The sequence below is a fragment of the Labeo rohita genome, chromosome 11, assembly GCF_022985175.1.
Source record: "Labeo rohita strain BAU-BD-2019 chromosome 11, IGBB_LRoh.1.0, whole genome shotgun sequence".
NCBI classification, from domain to species: domain Eukaryota; kingdom Metazoa; phylum Chordata; class Actinopteri; order Cypriniformes; family Cyprinidae; genus Labeo; species Labeo rohita.
In genome coordinates this window covers 27337289-27358365 of record NC_066879.1, presented here as the reverse complement: position 1 = coordinate 27358365, position 21077 = coordinate 27337289, and the positions used below count along the sequence as shown (strand labels likewise).

At 34.0% G+C, this 21077-nt stretch overlaps 2 protein-coding genes across 10 annotated transcripts; both read left to right on the top strand.

Moving 5' to 3' along the window:
- Positions 1–2043: 2043 nt before the first annotated feature.
- LOC127173104 (uncharacterized) lies at positions 2044–11264 on the top strand. 6 transcript variants are annotated; one of them, XR_007828716.1, is made up of 6 exons: positions 2044–2303; positions 2615–3066; positions 3178–3242; positions 6117–7443; positions 7691–7788; positions 8041–11264. XR_007828716.1 is itself a non-coding variant. In XM_051122756.1 (4 exons), the coding sequence occupies exons 1-4, from the start codon at positions 2123–2125 to the stop codon at positions 6661–6663; spliced, it is 1245 nt and encodes a 414-aa protein (XP_050978713.1). In that variant the 5' UTR covers positions 2044–2122; the 3' UTR covers positions 6664–11264. The 6 variants fall into 6 exon arrangements, 1 of the variants encoding a protein (XP_050978713.1); XR_007828715.1 differs by having other exon boundaries at positions 6117–6868; positions 7093–11264; XR_007828714.1 differs by lacking the exon at positions 7691–7788.
- Positions 6674–20667, top strand: LOC127173105 (zinc finger protein 660-like). 4 transcript variants are annotated; one of them, XM_051122759.1, is made up of 5 exons: positions 6674–11442; positions 11601–12046; positions 12150–12214; positions 18575–18647; positions 19369–20667. In XM_051122759.1, the coding sequence occupies exons 1-5, from the start codon at positions 11262–11264 to the stop codon at positions 19531–19533; spliced, it is 930 nt and encodes a 309-aa protein (XP_050978716.1). In that variant the 5' UTR covers positions 6674–11261; the 3' UTR covers positions 19534–20667. The 4 variants fall into 4 exon arrangements, with proteins under 4 accessions (XP_050978716.1, XP_050978714.1, XP_050978715.1 ...); XM_051122757.1 differs by having other exon boundaries at positions 18575–18696; positions 19369–20666; XM_051122758.1 differs by lacking the exons at positions 18575–18647; positions 19369–20667 and adding exons at positions 16360–16476; positions 17675–18529.
- The last annotated feature ends 410 nt before the right edge of the window (positions 20668–21077 follow it).

Genomic DNA, 21077 nt, shown 5'->3' with positions numbered 1-21077 from the left:
AACTCAGGTACTAACTTATTTGTGAGAAGTAACTAGAAACTATAACCAATTATTTTTACATTCCCAGCACTGGGTTTATGTGAAGACTGTTTTATTTGAATTAAATTGGAAGTTGTTATTTTTTTTTAAAAAATCTAATAAATGTTAAAATTGATAGCTTTCAGTTATACTGTAATGTTGAATAGTTATAGTAAGTGGCTAAATATTAGGAAAAAAAGAACAATTTCCTAGAGATATTAGTAATATTGGTATCAGTGTTTCGAAACTTTACTAACCAGCCCAAATAAGCACGAAATACAACAATCAGTGATACTCACCTTCAGTCTTTAAAAAAATATTTAACAAATATTAAAAACAACTGTCTTCAGTTGATTCGAAGACTGAATGTGAAATGACTGCATTATAAAAGTGTATTTAAAAACTTTAATGTTAGGTGGGATTAATCACAATTAATTATTTTTTTTAATGATTGACTAACCTATTTATTTATTGCAAAGTTGAATTTTTAGCAGTCATTACTCCAAGTCTTCGCTGTCTAATATGCTGATTTGGCACTCAAGAAACTTGTCTTGTTATTGTCAATGTAAAACAGTTTATGGAAACTGACAAATGTTTTGATTTGTAATAGAAATTGTGAACTATTTGAAAAGTACTGAACAATTTAAAATGATTCATTTCTTTCAAAAATATTAAAAATATACATTAAAGTATAAATAAATAAAAAAGAAATAATAATAATTTTATTGACATCAAGCTCATAAACTGTAGTATATATTCTGCAAGTCATGATATTTGGTTCTTTGAAAATTATTCAAGAGCAGCTGGCTACTTGTTTTTTACCGAACAATACAAAATGGCAATTAGCAAGAAAGTAATGTGTTTTGGCACTAATCTGAGGTGGTCTGAAGAGAGAGTTTGTGACCATAGTTGGAGAATAGCAGGCAGGTGGCCAGGCAAGGCCTGTCGTGAGGAAGAGTGGAGCTGACAGCTGGCCCTGTCAAACAATGACTTATTCTTCACCATCCATTGCACCATAAACCTGCTCTCAACTGCACACACACTCCATGAGCCCCTGTGTGTTTGAGTGCATGTGGAATTACTACCATTTTTCTCCTCTGACATGGCATAAATTCTTGTTATTTAAGTTAAGTGTCAATATTTTACAGGCAATTTAAGGCAGTTTCTATTATTTAAACCCATTTCAGGTGATTTAAAAAAAAAAAGTTGAATAAACCTATTTCTAACTGTTGAAAGAATAGCTCATTGGATTTGGTTGCCATCAAAATCTAATGGTTTTTATTTAAAAAATTACCATGGCTGCTCCAGTACAGTAACACAAACTATAATGATGATGGTATTTTGGTGGAAATTTTGTAGATTTATGCTAAATCATTTATTAGGAAGAAAAAGAAAATCACATCCTTTTTTATTATAGTCATTAAACGTTCTAAATGTGTTTCGATTGCAATTTTCATAAAACCATAAATGTATTATAAGAAATCATATTACACTGGTGTTTCCATGGTAACTGGAAGCCACAGGGAGAGGAAGAAAAAAGGATGTGAGATGTTATTTTGAAGGTAAACAGTGTGAACTGGTTTGCGGAGGAGAGAGAGAGATTTTATGCGTGTATTTGTTCCTCACATCTTGAACTCTTGAATCAAAATTACATGGTCTTAGATGTCCACTGTATTATCAAAAATTTTGATTTATAGTTTGTAATAGACCAAAGGGCTTTTTAACAGTCATTAAGTGAAAACATTTCACAGCTCTCTGGAATGATTGATTCTGACTGGTAAATTGAACCATTCAGCAGTCAGATATTTTCAGTTTTATAAGTACGAAAACTAAGCGTTTTTCGTGGCAAAGCTGTAATAAATTGTTAAAATTAAAGGGCAATTTGCCATTAGTCACCGATAATAGGTTCATTTTTAAATATAAAATATTATGTAAGGATAAGAAAAATCGGTTTATATGTTCAGGACACATCCAGACCAGCAGGTGGTGCTGATTATCAACCAGCAACAGCAGGATGAACGGAGACAAAACAACAGACGAGAAATGTTATAGATGTGGAAATAAGAGGTGGATAAACACTTCAGTGACATTTTATCAAAGCACAATGTCTACGTTACAGCTTTTAAGTGATTTTTTGACAGAGAGATTAACTTTAGCTGCGCAGGAGATATTTAAGGCTGTGGAAGACATATTTTCAGAATATAATGAGGAGATTTGTCGCTCCAGACAGGAGATTGAGCTGCTGAAGAGGAGACTGCAGCAGGCAGGAGTTCAGATGGACTCTGGTTAGTCAGTTCACCTTAAATCGATACGAATACTTATTATTTTCAGGTTATGTTTTTTATAAACACGAATATGCGTTTACTTAAGAGGAAACGTATACCTAAGCACTTATCAGCCACGCCCCTTTACCTATTTTACAGTATTTATGTTTAGATCATCCCAATAGAGCCAATGAAGAAAACACTTTGCCTTACTATTATGCAGCGTTCTTTGTTATTCATGTTTAAGTTTTGCTAATTTACGCTTGTCATGTATACACACCTGACATTTATTAGAACTTAAGTATGTTTATTTATTATGTTTATTCATACAGAAACACAGCCTTGCTCCTCTGAGACTCAAGGACAGAAACACACCCAGACATCTTCAGAGGAATTGAGATCTGAACATGACTTGAAGGATACAGAGATGCACATGATACTAGAAGTTTATACAAAGCAGGAGAATGAAGAGCAAATGCCTGTGTACAGTGAATCAGCATCGTTATCACCATGTATGGACATTTATCATGATCAGACGCCCAGCAAAGACACTGAACCCCAAATGATGGACCGCAGTGAGAATAACTTTACCTTTATTAACCAAGGACCTAAAATTAAGACTGAATTTGAGAGTAATTCTGAAACAGGTACCACCTGTCAAGTACAGCAGCACATCACAAAACACGGCTTGGATGATTCAGGAGGCAGTGATGCTTCCAGTGACAGCAACACAATCAATGTTAGACACATTGGCTCCACCAGACATGAGATACAAACGTTTAATGTAAGTCTGTGTATATGTAGAAAACTCCTCTTGAAGTGAAGTTTTATTGGTTTAATTTAATTTAAAACTTTTGTTCATAAATGTGAGCTAATGGATGTCATTGTTTTTCAGCTGCAACTCAGAAATCAAGAGATGTTGATGCAGCATAGGATGGAGCTGGCCCAGATAAGACAGAGGTACTTGAATTGCTTGAATTGCATTTTTCCTCTGTGCTGATTTGAGTTGACATTTTGTAATTGAGTCAAAATCTGCTGAGGGGTAATAATAATAGAACAACAGTTTCAAAAAGGATCTGCATTTTCATGGGTTTAAATAATTTTTGCTGCAGAAGACAATAAAAACAAAAAAACACTCAAGCCAAACATGTCAGTCACTAACATGTAAGATAACTTTATTTAATTTTATTTTCTGTATATTTTATTTAATTTTATTTACATTCTATATAACAAAAGTCATTTAAGGTTACCTTTCCTCTAGAACAGGTCTTGTTCTTTTATTAAACAAACTAAATAGACTTATGTTATTTATCTTATTTAGACAACGGCATGTCATTTCTGTCTCTACATGAAGGCGAATGAAACGCAAAAAGTTAAATATAAATATCTGCATGTTCCGTTTGCCCCTGTATATATGAATGGCAGAGACGTGGTTTTGTTTACTAAACACGTGACGAAGCACGCGTGACGCTCGCGGTTATTTTTCGGCCTCTGCCTCTCACTATATGACGACATGAACACATAAACTTAATCTTGCTGTGAGAATCACTTCATGTGAATTTTACCATTTCATTTGAAAAAAAAAAAACTAGCATCATACCATACACAGAAACTTCACGGCAACCTATCAAAATATAATATATAGTATAATGTAGGTGTTCATAATATTCCTGTTTCTGCCAAACTGAACTAAAATATTAAATGATAAAAATAAATATTACAACAAGATTAACCACTTATTTGCAGAAAAAAAATACTACAATTATTAAAACTTTTTTAAACTGAATGTTCACACAATTCTTCCATGTATTAATTTTAACAGTAAACCTCTGTTTGACAAAAAATAAAAGGGTTTAATTTTCATTTGATTAAAAATAAATAAAGGGGTACTATTATGCTTTTTCACTTTTTGAATTTTAGTCGGTGTGTGGTATGTATCTTTGGGCATAAAAAAAAAAATATCTACAAAGTTACAAATCTCGAAATCCACTTCAAAGGGAGATGTTTCGTTTTTAGAAGATCTCTTTCCAAGAACTACAATGAACGGCTCCTGTGGACTACAGCGTTTGTTTTCCGCATGCAATGAGGTCACAACGCGGTCCATTAGAGTATCATTAAATTTAATCCTGCCTACGGAAATTCAGATTGTTGGGGGGAGTGTAGGGACGAGATGGGGGATTAGCCAAACTTTAGCATGGCGGGTATAAACACATGCATTGACTAGAGTGACCGCTTCAGAGCAGTAACGCACTGCAGACGTGTGCAGTACAGTGGGTCGAAACACATGCCGAAGCCGTGATCTACTCCGGTTGCCGCGTCGGAGCCATAACGCTCCACAGACGTGTGCAGTGTGTGGTAGGAGATTTATTCATCATACAGTGTAGCTTCACTTATGTACTTCACTTCACTGGTGTTACCTTTTTTTGGCAATATTAAAGGTTTCCATGAAATATTTATCTATGATTTTTTTTAGCACGTCATCAAAGTTAAAAAAAATAATGAAAATGCAAGAAATAAGGAGATTATATTTTATTTAATGTGACAGAAAAAAAAAAAAACACAGTAACACCAGTGACACAATGAATCACCAGTGACATATGTAAGACCTAATATACTGATCTTCCTTGTTGTTACCCATAAGGAAGGCAACACCAGTGACAATTCTCATGAAAAATGCATTTTACAAAATGGCTGCTGCAAGGTATCAAACCACATGTTGTCAATCATTGTATACTCACTAAATTAAGTAGTTTAATCCATTTGTATGCTAGTTTTTTTACAATTCCTTAACAATGAAGTAGGTCACACCAGTGACTTCAACTAAAAGCTTCATATGAAATCATGAGATAAATGAGAAAATTTCTGATAACTAAAAAAAGAGACACTGGGGCATTTTTTTTTGTTTTTTTCTCTCTCAAAATAAACTATTTCCGTTTAACAGTAACACCAGTGATACAGCTTCTGGGGACCACTACTTATTTTACATTACACAAGTGTATTCAGCATTTAGTTTTTTTATGCCATTAACATCATATATTTGATAGTTATGAATACATTATTGTATTTTAAGTGGTAGAAAAACCTGTTTTTGACCTAAAAAAAAAAAAGCACTTTCCCTCTTTACATGGCTTTTAAAATATAAAGAAATTGCAACCCTAAAGTGTTTTTCAAGTGTATTTCTATTAAGGCTAGGGACAGAAAAATGGACATTTCCATAGAATGACCCATCTATATTTTCATTGTCAGGCTATCTGGGATTTCAGTATAGAGTTAAAGGTTAGAATTATAATTTTTTTGGTAGTATTAAATCACATTGTGAGTGTATATTAGCACCATTTGTTATTTTCTCGTGGTATCTGATAGAACGTTTGGACCCGAAAACAGTGATGCGTGACGTCAGACTTCAAACAGATTGCTTTCTGAAAAGGAGAAAAATATGATGATCATGTACATATTACATAACGCATATGATTATATATGTGTTATTCACTCTCTGAAACTGAGTGAAATACTTCACATTACATGCTAAAGAGAATAAATGGCAAAAAAAAACTTCCTAGGTTAGTGAACGTCATTTAACAAGTGTTGGTTCTGGACAGAAACAAGAAGTAGTTATATTTTGACAGACATTTTTTATGCACAAACAACGTATTCTGGTTCTGACATTCTTGATTTGAATATTTTCAAGAATTTTGTATTCTTGACAGTTCTTTTTCTCATAATAGATATATGTATATATATATATATATATATATATATATATATATATAAGGCTCCTCCACCAATGTAAATGTTGAATAAATCATATAAATGGTGTCAAAATTTTCATTTCAGAATGTCTTTGACAATCCAGCCTTGTAACTCTGAGCGTCAAAGTAAGGAAAGTCAGTCGTCTGTCTATCAGGATGAAGTGTCAAAATATGACGAGCGGAAACCCGACAATGCAAGATACAGTCAGGCCTGGAGGGATCGTTTGAAAAAAGACCCTGTAAAATTTGCTGACTTCAAAGCTTTGGAAGCTGCAAGAGCAAGAGAGTATAGAAGAAAGAGGACTGCTACTGCTACAGAAATTGATAAGGGAAATAATCGTGAGCGACAGAGAAGATTCAGAGCCAAAAAGAAGTTACAAAAGTGTGAAGATCCTGATAAGCCTCCATCACCTAAAAAAAATAAAGTTTTAACAGAAGAAGAGCGGATGAAGAAACGGGAGTATAACAGGATAAGGAAAAGAGAGGAGAGGGAGAGGATGGGAGCGGAGAAGAAAAGACAAATCCGTGAAATAGATGCGTCCCGAAAGAGGGAAAAAAGAAAGATGAAAAAGCAAACTGATACTCCACATACAAATGTTGGCTTTCTAAATAGTACAGCTGGATCTGAATAGGCAGAATGGATGGCAGTGTCGCAGATGTGGAAAAAAATGCCGGCTGATGCAGAAAAGTGTCCAGACTTCATGCATCGTTGTACTCCATGTAAACAAGCAGCTTTGAAAGCTTGAGGTCTGAAAACAGCTTGTCGATCAATAGATTTGGATGATCCACAAATGAACCTCTAAAGAAGAAGAAGGATACTACATCCGTGGAGAAGAGGTGCCTGATTGTCACTAGTTTGATACCACTTGCATGGATGCTGTGAACAACATTACTGCTTTCTGTCATAAATCTAAGGTTGCACAAGAATTATTTTCTTGAGGACTGTACTGTAAAGAAACAATAACAAAGATTCTTCACGGAGATCTCTCTACAGAAGGGCTATGAATTTTGGAAGCTGGAAAATCCCGAAAACAATGTTGTCCTTTTGTGTTTTCTTACAGCTTTGACCTTCACATGTTCTTCTTCAGTGTCAGAGTTTTACTGAATCTTCAGAACCTGAACAGAAAGTTCTCCATTCTGTACGGTGTGTTTCTCGTGGGGTCCTGGGTACTCGCTTGTATTCATGCTTCTGTGATGACTGTATGAATGTTGATGATGGAAGCCAGTGTTCCAACTCCAATTATGTCTTTCCCTGACAACGACGTACCTTGAACATAGATGCTAAAATAATTGATTTATACCTGTGACTGAAGAAAAGAACGCCTTTCCTGATAATTTTGCTATAAGTACAAGTAAAGATGACCAAATTCCAAGTGAACAAATAGATCTCTAGATAAAACCTACTAACCCAGGTAAGGGCTCCATTTCATAATGGTTCCAACTTGAACATACTATGTATTCTTGACAGTTGCCTTACTGTTGTAGCTATATCTAAGTCCTAAAATGCTAAAACTTCAGATTTAAGGCTTAGGGGCCGTTCACATAGAATGTGTTTTTCCATTCCAGTCTGCTTCTTTTCCATTGTTATTCTATGCAGACTCGCTAGACTTGTATGGTGCGTTGTGCATTTAAGACGCCATTTCATGTTATGAATTTCAGTGTTTAAAATCAGCACCGCCCATCAGTGTCAGTTCCAAAACAGTGGACCAATCAGAAGACCCTAGAGGCGGGGCAAGTGTTGACAGCTTTTGTTTACAGTAAGCAAGTTGGCATGAGAGCTGTTTTATTTGACAATAAAATGATGGAGGAGGCATTCTGTGCTGCTCTGTGTGAATGGCCCTATAGATAAAGCTGCAGTAGCAAATTAACTTAAAGCTGGATCACTTTTAATTGTTATGTTCTGTGGAAGAAAATGGGCTGGGCCCTTGTGAATTTTATTGGAACAGTGCACAGCTTTAAAAAAAATGATGGCACTTGCTAAAGCAGTATTTATTAATGTGTAATTTCAGGATTTGCAGATAGAAGTTCTCAGAGATTACGTCATTCTGTACACCCATCCACCCAAGTGATGCTTGAAACCAAGTGATAAGAGCTCTTGAACCAACAGCTGATAGAGGAGTCCAGATGAAGTTTTTGGAGCAGCGTGGATTATGCAAACATTTTTTTACCTGACCAATGACAAACGAAGCCTCACTTTCTGTCTGGTCATGTGCTTAATTCACTTTGTGTGTCGGAATGTTTGAACCCCCAGATCTTACTTTACTTCACATTTTCATTCTGACTTATTCTCATTCTGACATTTTTAAATCCAGCGGGGTTCAAGCGCTTAAGGCATTTTAGCATATAAGGAAAAAGACATTACATACAGTTAGCAAGGCTGTACCCACCTAAATCAATGATTTAAAAAGGATTTTTGGCAAATACAGATAATTTACCACAGAAATATAATGTTTTTTTATGTTTATAAACTGTGATTTTAGGTAAATTTGTGCAGGCCCCTTTTCTAAATTACCCCGTTATAGCTTCCCAAAGGGTAAATTTCAACATTTTTTTTATTAAAAAAAACAAACAAAAATTATACAAAAAAAAACATATGTGTGGTTTTTTCCAGACTGGGGGAAAACCTAGGACTAGTTCGGAAAAGTAGGTCTTTTACATCTTCTCAGTCATTTAACCAACGATTTGATTGACAGCAGTGGTTCTAGAGGCAAAGTTGTCCGGAATGAGAAGTTATAACGTATGATAGGAATATTGTGCGTATGTGCGGAAAAACTGCTCGATGTGCAGTGGTTTACACCCTCGAAAAATGCGATATCACCCTTCAGTGCCTAATTTATTTCAAATTTCTCTCAGGACTTTGGGGCCATGAGTTGAACAGGCCCATTGAGTTTCATTCCGATTGCCCTCCATTAACCTTGTCTTAACAGGTGCTCAGATTTCATCTGCCAATGGCGGCCATATTTTTTTTTGAGCTCTTACACCAGTTTGGCGGAGATATTTCATTTTGTTCCAGAGTTATAGGCATATTACTAAAAGTGTCCCTGCCCCTTTCAAAAGTTTTTGGCACCCCTTTGAGACAGTTCAGTCGAAAGTTCAACTTTTTCTGTGAAAGAGAAGAGAATCTTTTTGCACTGGTTTGGTTCCGATCAGGTGAAAAATCTAGGACTAGTTTGCAAAAGTAGATTTTTCAAAAAATCCAAAATACCCGAAAATTGCGTGAGGCTCACAATCAAATCTGATGGCATGCGTTTTGTCCGGCATGAGCCAAGAATTCTACTGTACATAAGACACTTAAGCCTGCGACTGAAGGTTTAGGAGTTATGAAAGATTTCGTACTTTTGTTCGCTGTAGGGTTCCCGTCAGGCCAAATGGGGCGAGCCTTGGTCACGTTGTCTGTGGTGTGAGTACTACCAGCCCCCCAAGTTTCAAGTCTCTACGACTTACAGTTTGGTCTGCATGATCAGTTTTACGTGGAGTTTTTCATGACCATTCTAACAATTACAATAGGGTTTTAGTGCTATGCGCTTGAACCCCAAATACCCAATCATACGTAATATGAAGTAATATGAAGAATACAAAATATTTCAGGAAAATTAAATATTTGCCATATGCAGTTCATATATGTACATTATTCTCTGTTACATCATATTGATATTCCTACTCACATTTAACATGAGTCATTCTATGGAATGTGTGGTAAATGCTTCTTCTGACAGACCTTCTTTCACAAGCTTTTGGCTGCTTTATTTTTTACTAACCACCAAATAGCAGTTTTCAACATTCTGAAAGCTTTGAATCTTTTCCCGAAACAGTCAGAAGAAAGTCTCAGTGCTTCAGGAGGCTTCCATTTGCCCATCACTACTGTCAACTGTTGAATGAATGTCATGTTCCACTTTGAACTGGAAGACACTCACACTTTTGACACAAGGCCTCATGGGGCGTAGGAAACTACCCCTAGTAAGGGGTAGTAAGGTGTAATTTAAGTAAAATTTTTTGAAATTTTCAACATGAAAAAATCCAACATTAATAGTGAGCACACTTATGTGTGTTATTTCTGATGGACACATTTCATAAAATATACATTTTGAATTGTATTTTATAAAATATGGCCGTCAGAAAAGTGTGCTCACCGTTGGATTTGTTGGATTTTATTCTGGCTGATCATAGTAAGGTCCAGGAGGGTTTTTATGATATTATTGTAATATTATTAAGTATAATATTTTGACAGTGAATTATTTTCACAATCTACTGCCCAGTACTATAAACCTCCTCTCCACTGCACACACTCAAGAAGCCCCTATATCTGCATGTGGAATTGTACAGTTTTTTCCCTCCGACATTGCATAAAATCTTATTTTAAGTATTATTTAAGTATTAATATTTTACATTGTTTAAGGATAATATTTGATCTCTTTCAGGTAATTTTTTATTTTAAAATGTTTTATAAACCGTTTCTCCTAAAGACTGTTGAAACTGTTGAAAGAATAGCTCATTTGATTTGGTTGCCAGTTGCCATCAAAATCTAATAGCACATATTAAAATTTTACCATGGTTTCAGTATGGTATCACAATCTGTAATGACGATGCTATTTCGCTGGAAATGTTTTAGATTGATGGTAAATAATATTTTAAGAGAAATAAGAAAATGAAGTCCTTTTTTATTACAGTCATTGTAGTTTCTGTATGTGTTTAGGTTACTGTTTTTCATAACTACCATAAAAGTGTTAAGAGATCCTGTTACATTCATGTTTCCATGGTAACAAAAAGCAGCAGGAAGAGAAAGAAAAAAGGATGTGAGATGTTATTTTGAAGGTGAAGGGTGTGAATTGGTTTGTTGAGAACAGAGAGTTTATTTAGCGTATGTTTCTCATATCTTGAACTCTTGAATCAAAATGATATGATCTAGTAGGGAGATGTCCACTGTATCATCCAAAGATTTAGATTTGCTGAATCATTCAGCAGTCAGATATTTCCAGTGACAAAACTAATAAAATGCCAAAATTAAACAACGGTAATTTGCTTATGAATTTGTAAACATAAAATAATTATATTTTGTAAGGATAAAAATAATCTGTTTTTATAAATATGGAGCACACATCCAGACCAGCAGGTGGAGCTGATTATCAACGACATACAGCAGTATGTACGCAGACAAAACAGACGAGAAGTCTGTTATGGATGGGGAAATAAAAGGTGGATGTACACTTCACTGACATTTTATTAACGCGCAATGTCTAAACTGCAGATTTTAAGTGTTTTTCTGACTGAGAGATTAACTTTAGCTGCGCAAGAGATATTTAAGGCTGTGGAAGACATATTTTCAGAATATAATGAGGAGATTTGTCGCTCCAGACAGGAGATTGAGCTGCTCAAGAGGAGACTGCAGCAGGCAGGAGTTCAGATGGACTCTGGTTAGTCAGTTCACCTTAAATCGAATTGTTTTTATGTTTTGCTTATTGGGAACACGAATAATTAAGTCTTTAATACGTTTACCACAGCCGTTTATGCAGCGTTCTTTGTTACACACGTTTAAGTACTACAGTATGTTTGTTTGTGTTTATTCATACAGAAACACAGTCTTGCTCCTCTGAGACTCAAGGACAGAAACACACCCAGACATTTTCAGAGGAATGGAGATCTGAACATGACTTGAAGGATGCAGAGATGCATATGAAACTAGAAGTTTATACACAGCAGGATGAGAATGATGAGCAAATGCCTGTGTACAGTGAATCAGCATCTTTATCACCATGTATGGACATTTATCATGATCAGACGCCCAGCAAAGACACTGAAACCCAAATAATGGACAGTAGTGAGAATAACTTTCCCTTTATTAACAAAGCACCTCGAATTAAGACTGAACTTGAGACTAATTCGGAAACAGATACCACCTGTCAAGTACAGCAGCACATCACAAAACACAGTTCGGACGATTCAGGGACCAGTGATGCTTCCAGTGACGTCAAAGTTAGACACATTGGCTCCCCTAGACATGAGACACAAACCATTAACGTAAGTCTTTGTAAATGTATCTTAAAGTGAAGTATTATTATTTTCATTGTATTATCAAACACTTTTCCATAAATGTAGATTGATGGATGTCATTGTTTTACAGCTACCCCTTAGAAATCAAGAGATGTTGATGCAGCATAGGAGGGACCTGGCCAAGATAAGAGCGAGGTATTTAAATTTAATCTTTACTGTTTTATCTGTGTTGATTTGATTTGACATATTGTAGTTAAATGAAACATGCACTAGCTGGACTACACAATAGTTCACAATAGCTGAATGTTACATTTTTAACAAGACAAACATGTCAGTCTCTAAGTAACCTGTTAGTTACTTAAGCCACAAAATAAACTAAAAATTCTGTAAAGTAAGTATAATGAACTATACAAAAAGCATTTCAGTTACCTAAAAAAACAAACATAGTTCACCTTCATGGACATTATCACGTCTGTCAAAAATTGTTGTTGGAATATTAGAGATAAAAACCTCAACAACACATGAGCATCAATGACTTCACTGAATATTTTCTTGCTAATAAATAAATAATTATTACTTTATGATCGATGAGTTTTCAAATCCACATAATTTGAATTTCATAGCATCATTAACTGTCAAAACATAACATGCACAGTTACACAGTAGTATTTACAAGAAGCAGAGGTCCAGGTGATTATTCTCAGCTGTTTAAAAGATTAAGGCAATTTATCAAAGTTTGATAAAATGATATCTAATTTTCCAATAAAAGATTTAGCAGATTTTTAAATAAATATATATATTGGAGAGATTTTTTTTTTCTTAAATATGATTTAGTTTCTCCTGTTTCAGTCTGTCTGCACTGTTATTAATACAATAAAAACATCTAAAAAAACAAAAGAAATAATCGGAACTTAAGTGACTGATGAAAGGTTTTGATGCTTTTCCTGGGCGATTCTCATATACGCATCAAAACATATCCAGATCAACCACATCATAAGTCATGTTACTTTACTGTTGGTACTATTACTGCTTCTAATTTCAGTCTGTGACTTTCTTTACTGTTTTATCAAAGTTTGATCAAATTATATCTAATTTCCAATAAAAATATTTAGCAGATTTTGAAATAAATATATATTATAGACAGATTTTTATCTTAAATATGATTTATTTTCTCCTGTTTCAGTCTGTCTGCATTGTTATTAATACATTAAAAAACACATCTACAAAAAAAAAAAAAAAAAAATCTAAACTTAAGTGACCAATGAAAGTTTGTTTTGTTTTGTTTTGTTTTCCTGGGTGATTCTCATATACGCATCAAAGCATATCCAGATCAACCACATCATAAGTCATGTTACTTTACTGTTGGTACTATTACTGCTTGTAATTTCAGTCTGTGACTTTCTTTACTGTTGCACATATTTCTCAATACAGCATAGTTAGATGGCTTTAATCTGTAAGGCAAGTGCTAAATTACGTCAGTGAGAACTTCATGTTAAAGCATAATTGATGGTAATATTTGTACGTAAACATTATTAAATAAATTACACACTAAAGTTTGGGGTCCATAAGATTTGATAAAAAAAAATCAGTCAAAATGGTTACATTGTAAAATATTATTTGAAATAGCTGTTTTCTATTTTAATATATTTTAGAATGTAATTTATTCCTGTGATGCAACGCTGAATTTTAAGCTGTCCATTCCACCATTTTTTTTCAGTGTCACATGATCCTTCATAAACTATTCTAATATGCTGATTTGCTGTTTAAGAAACATTTCTTATGCTAATAACTGTTGTCTTGCTTAATTTTTGTGAAAACTGTTTTTTTTTCTTAATCAATAAAAAATACATTTATGTGAAATATAATTTCTTTTTTTTTTAATATATAATTTTTTTTGTAAAATTGTAAATGTATTTACTGTCACTTTTGATCTGTTTAATGCTTCCTTGCTGGATAAAAGTAATGATTAAAAAAAATAATAATACAGGTCCCCAAATTTTGAAAGACAGGTAACGATATTAAAATCTCACGATTCGACAATGTTGCGATATGAAGTCGACGATACAATATTTACTTATTCATGATATTTAGTACATTTTAAAGTTAAATTCTTCTATCTAATGCACTTTGACAGTTCAAAATTAAGAGGTCCAACCCATGTTCTTAACTAAGAAAACTTAACTCGAAAGTCAGTAAATTGACTTGTACCTGTAAAGGGGGACTCAACTGTCTTTTTATTTGTGGTATATGGTCTCGGTCTAAATTGCGTTCACACTGATGTTTTAGGAAGCCAAACAAATTAGAATATTAAAATAATAATAACAATTTTATATTATTATTAATAGCCATATTTGAAAACAGTTGCACTGTAAAATAAATGAAAATTAATATTTCATAGGTGTATTATTTTTGCTTTATCTTTCTACACTTTGAAAGAGATTTGGACTTACTTTTTTAATTTTTCCTTTTTAATTTTTCATATTGTTTACCCATTTAAACCGCTTGCTGTCAGCAATTCATACTGGACTCATGTTGTTTGAACATTAATGTGTGTTGGCAGTGTATGTACAAATCTACCCTATAATGATAAAAATCCATGCAGTGGTTTTTAATTCATCTGTAAAAAATAATATCCCCCTTTTTTTTGTAAATCGAGCCATTCTCAGATGAGGCCGCCCCACGATAGTTTGACATGAGCGTCTTACCTCAGATCAGCTGTAACAGTCCAACCTCCATTGTTTCGATGCCGGAGCAGGGATGTAAGTTAGACAAGAATATCTCCGATTGAGCAATTGAGGTGTTCTGTTGCTGGATGTAATAATGAACATAGTGGTCGTCATTTACTCCCGACATCTGAGCCGCTGAACATGCAGAGGATTACGTTTGTTTGTGAAGGGAATGCACCTCCCGATCTACATAAATGCGTCTATGTTCGAGCAAATCATTCGTGATCCAGCTTTACCTACAGCAGAAGTGAGTATAAGGAGTTTTTTTAAGAATCTCTGCCATAACCTTTCCTAATAACGTGCTAGTTAGCAATTGTCGCGGCTAAACGCGCAAAATGTGGCTAAAGTAAACAGTCTCTCAGATCAGCTCGTCACTCCACAGAGAGAAAAGAGGGGCGGGGCGAGCAGAGCTCATTTGCATTTAAAGGAACAATCCCTCAGAATGGGATGATTTTTGCAGAGCTCATTTTGACAACGTAAAAAGAGTGTTGTTTTACACAACCATTGAGAATTTCTAAGTATATTACAGACTTTTCATTAAGACCCTAAAGAATCATATCAACTTGTGGAAAATGGGCATCCGATGACCCCTTTAAGCTTTTATTTTGAAAGAAAACTCCAGCTTCAATGAAAACAGGCTTATAAATCTAGTGAAATGCTGTAATCATCTGCCGCAAAAATAAAGTGGAATTAAGTTTTGAAACGCGCAACGAAAACAGGTTTGATTAAGGGATTAAGCCTTATTGTACTTTCGGTTTTAGTTTGTTCGACAGATACTGTGCCAAAGCATAATGACTCAAAACACAACTTTAAAGACGTGTGATGTTAGAATAAGAAATTTAGATATATTTTAAAAACGACACTTTTTGCTCGGAAGACGTTTCGTTTCATATCGTCATGTGACCACGGTAATATGGAGGCAGTTTTGCTATCGCGATATTGATAATATCGTTACATCCCTAGTTATTATTTATTCAAGCAAAGTTACTATATTATATTTACAGTCACAACTAAAAGGCAGTCGTGCTAGACTACTCACTCCCTTTCAGTCATACGCATATAAATGCACATGCTGGCATCCCACTAGCTAGTTTTTCAGCAAATTTCCAGGTTGTTTTATGTGTCTGTGGCTACATCCCTCAGCAGGTGGGTGCTAATAGCCTCAGTGACTCAACGTCCTACTGAGTTAATGGCCCTGCTTAGTCTCTGACAGTATCCAACATGTCTGATTTTATCTCTCAGTCAGACATTCGTGGCCCAGGAAGTAACCACTGGAAAAAGTCCCGTTTGGATCTGGCAACACTGATTGTTTTCCTTTGTGAATGTGTAGTAATGCGTTTTTCAGGGCTTTCCTACATTGCATCTACGACAAGACCTGGATGGATAAACAAAATCACACTCACTCACAGGGCAAAGTAAGTCAGAGGCAGTGATTTAGCTGGTTAACCCTCTTCTCTTCTTAAGTGCATGACAGAGCTCTAACAGAAAAGAGTGAGATTTTTAGCTGAAATAGTCTGTATTCAGTTTTTTCGAGTTGGCTAGTGGGACGCCTCCCTGCAGAGGCAAATGCTTATGATAGTTCCTTTTTAAGGTCGAATTTTTCTTGTTGTTTAGATTGGCAGATGAAGAGCGAAGGAAGGCTGCAGCAAAAGCTAGATCCCTAAAGCACAAGCAGAAAGTATACGGGAATCCTGAGCTTCATGAGGCATACAGGAAAAAGGAGAGAGAGAGGTATACTGCAGCTTACATGAGGAAATACTGTTCAGGAGTGACTGTAGGTTAGATTCTTTATGACCAATGCAAGTACATATGCATTGTATTACGTACTATACAACAGATCATGTACACTACCAGTCAAAAGTTTTTAAACAGTAAGTTTTTTTAAAGAAGTGTCTTCTGCTCACCAGATCTGCATATTTGATCCAAAATACAGCAAAAGCAGTAACATTGTAAAATATTTGTACTATTTAAAATAACTGCTTTCTATTTGAATATATTTTAAAATGTGAGCTAAATTTTTAGCATCATCATTCTTGTTTTCAGTGTCACATGATCCTTCAGAAATCATTCTAAAATGCTGATTTGAATTGCTTTTAATTGATCAGAAGTGATGATAAAGACAGTTCTAATGTTAAAAAAGATTACTATTTCTAGAATACAAAGTGCTGTTCTTTTGAACTTTCTGTTCATCAAAGAAACCTGTAAAAGTTCTACTCTGCTGTTTCAAACATATTATTATTATTATTATTATTATTATTATTAATAATAAGCAAATCAAAATATTAGAATGATTTCTGAAGGATCATATGACTGGAGTAATTATGCTTTGAAATCACAGGAATAAATGGCATTTTAAAATGTATTCAAATAGAAAACTGTTATTTTAAGTAGTATAATTTCAAAATGTAACTGTTTTTGCTGTACAAATAAAAAGCCTTCTTTAAAAAACATTAAAAACCTTACTGTTCAAAAACTTTTGACTGTCAGTGTGTATGTAATATATTACAGTTTAAAGGTTTGGGGTCAGTTAGATTTTATTTTTGTTTTTTTATTAATACTTTATTTAGCAAAGATGCATTAAGTAGTTTAAACGTGAAGGTAAAGACATTTAGTAATGTTACAAATATTTATTTCAAATAAATGCATTTGAACTAAATTATATTTAAATAAAAGTTATTTACTTAATATTTTAGTAATATATATATATATATATATATAACTCTTAGTTTAGTATTACAGTAATATTCTGAAATATTTTTTTATTTATGATCAAATAAATGCAGCTTTGGTGAGCATGAGAAATCTTAATAAAAAATCTTATAGACAACAAACTTTTATATGTAAGTTGAATTGGGATCTTAATGTGAAAAGCAGCTTTAGATTGAGCTTTTTAGAGACACTGACTCACTGATATTTCTCATTTTTGTAGATATCAAAGGCGAAAATCTCAGGGGAAAGTGAGATTCGCTAAAGATCTGAACCCAATAGAACTGCGAATGCAGCAGCAAAAGTGGAGGGAGAATTCGGCCGCTTACAGGAAAAAGAAAGCATTTCAGGAGGTTTTAGTCAACATCAAAGAAGACATTATTGAAGTCATCCCAGAGCCAGCGCCATCCACTTCCTCTGCTCAACCTTATGGTGTTTTTTAATGGTCACTGAAAAATATGGACAAAATATTCTTGTATTCCTCTTTCTCAACTGATTATGAGTATGTCACTAGCCGGTGCCAAGGTCATTGGTACGATTCCCAGAAAATGCTAAAATCAATGTATTTAATGTCCTTTATGTCTGCCAAATGCATAAATGTAAATATTCTATTAAAAAAGTGAACTGCATGCAGTTTCTGACTGAAATACTAGCACATACATATTTTTCTATGTCGTCAGTGTAATAATTTCCTTAAAATTTACTTTAGATTATATAAATGACCAAGTATTTATACATTTTTATGCTCTTAATGAATTTTGAAATAAAAAAAAAAGTGAACAAAAGCAGTACCATGCAGTGTGCTTGTTTTGTTTTTTGTTTTTTTCATTGTCATAATGGAGTCTTCTTGATTGTAATGAGTGGGGGAAAACACACTAGAAATGATAAAGGAAATATGGCGGTTATCAACATACAAAAAGTTTAGAAAAATGCTTATATATATTAGTACTTTTAGCACAGATCAGTTGTTTCAAGTGTAACTATTTACATTATTTGGACACTTGTTTGTGAGAATCACCCAATGAAAATAGTTTGGCTCTAAGATTTTTCCAATAAATGTCATTAGTAAATCTGTGTAAATTCTTTCCAATCTGAAGTAACATGTATTTCTTTTTTCTACAAGAAAATTGCAATCACAGCAGGAAAGGAACAAGAAGAATAAGAGTGAAAATGAGGACATTCACAAAGTAAAGAAGGTCAGACACACTGAAGAAGTGGCACATGATAAACAACAGCAACAAACACGTAAGGGCATTTGAATGATCCACAGCTGTTTTGTTTAGTGGTAGTGGTTTATGAGTGGTTCCTTGTTTGTCCTGAACAGTTAAATTGCCTGCTTTTCTTCAGAAAAATCTTTCAGGTCACACAAATTCTGTGGTTTTTCAGCATTTTTGTGTATTTGAACCATTTTTAACAATGACTGAATAATTTTGAGATCCATCTTTTCACACTGAGGACAACTGAGGGACTTGTACGCAACTATTACGGTAGGTTCAAACGCTCACTGATGCTCCAGTAGGAAACACAGTGCCGGGGGTGAAAACTTTTGGAATTTGAAGATCAGTAAATTTAACTTATTTTGTCTTCTGTGAAACATGGAATTATCTTCTGTAGCTTTTGAAGGGCAGTACTAAATGAAATATATAGGCAAAATAACATTCTGTTCAAAAGTTTACACTCCTGGCTCTTAATGCTTTTGGAGCATCAGTGAGCATTTAAACCTTCTGTAATAGTTGCATATGAGTCCCTCAGGGTTCAAATACACAAAAAGCCTGAAAAGCCACAGAATTTGTGGGACCTTAAGGATTTTTCTGAAGAACAGCAGGACAAACAAGAAAAAAAAAAATTGTCAGATACTGTTTCACTTTTCTTTTAAACACAGGGTAAATAAAAACTGTAATTTTACATCTTTTCTAGAATCCAAAACAAACCTGGCTGACATTTGTTTGGATGACGTTCAGCATGAAGAGGAACTGTCTGAGAGCTACCCACCACATCATGATATTCACGGAAATCCACACGGCACAGGGGAGTATTTGTGTGTCGTGTGTCGCAGAAGATTTAGCTCACCAGGACTGCTGAAAATTCATCTGCGAGTTCACTCTGGAGAGAAGCCTTATCACTGCAACTTTTGTGGGAAGAACTTTAGACAATCAAGTCACCTGAACACACATGTCAGAATCCACACAGGAGACCTCACATCTGTCAGAACTGTGGAAAGACGTTTATCGACTCGAGCGCAAGAAACAGACACTTCAAAAAATGCATTCTTATCTCTCTGCAAGGACAATGAAATCACCTGTTGTTGTCTGTAGTTCACTGAATTGGAAATGTCACGGTAAATACGTTACTTGCAGGGCTGAAATGACAGCAGCATTTTTAAAATGGTGTTTCAATCGATAATGGATCGCCTGATCCATTGTCATTAACAACATAACCACTGCAAGAGTGATGCGTCAAGAACAGCTCCTCCTTCTGTCTTTAAAAAGATTTTCCCTTTTTTATTTCACCTGAACTCACTTACAGTGGAACATTTTCCACAGCAGGCCTAATTGAGGTTTTTGAAAAAATCTGAACTGAGGTATGGCTTACATTTTAACCATGTAATGCAGTGTTCATTTACTGAGAAAAAGCTGTTTGTGCTTCCAGATTTTCTTTTTTACTTCTACTTAGTATAAAATGTTTATTAGCTAGCTTATTTATAAGAAAATGTACTAATTTATTTATCACTGTTTTTTAAGCAAACAAAATATTGTATTTAATTTTTATGCATTTCTTTGGTCTCATTTTTCCACTGTTAGAATATAATGTAATGGGTGAATTTTTCTGTAAAATCTTAAATTACAAATTACTGTACGTCGTCTTCTATTTTATTATTATTATTTTTTACAGTCTTGTTTAGTTGTGAGGCTTATCTTCATATAGACAGTATTTTTTACAACTGAAAAATAAAAACCATGCAAAAAAAAAAAAAGTAATTAAAAGTTTTTTTTTTTTTTTTTTTTTTTTTTTTTTTTAGATTTATCCAATCCAGGGGCAGCAATTTGTTAAATTTAGCATATTAATTACAAAAAAGGACCAACCAGATCACAGTTCTTAAAACTTGTAATAAACATTTTGGTAATACTTTACAATAAGGTGTTAATTGTTAACATTAGTTGATGTATTAACTAACATGAACAATACATTTATTACACTACTTATTAATCTTTGTTAATAAAAATACATTTGTTCATTGTTTGTTTATGTTAGTTCACAGTGCATTAACATTAATGTTCACAAACACAACTTGTGATTTTAATAATGCATTAGTAAATTATGAAATTAACAAATTAATAAATGCTGTTGTGTGTATTCTTAGTTCATGTTAATAAATGAGCCTTATCATAAAGTGTTACTGACATCCAATTTTCACCCATTTTTTTCAAATGGATGTGACTACTCCGAATTTTCCTAATTGCAGTCAATTTAAAATCTAATTTTATCTATCTAAAAGCAGCTTCTAACTGGAATAGACTGATTTACTAGCTTTTTGTTGGCTGCTTTAACTATCTTAACCTCTAGGGGGCAGAAGTGATCCACTGTCCTCTTTATGATCCTATAAATTGTTTCAATGGCGTTCCTTT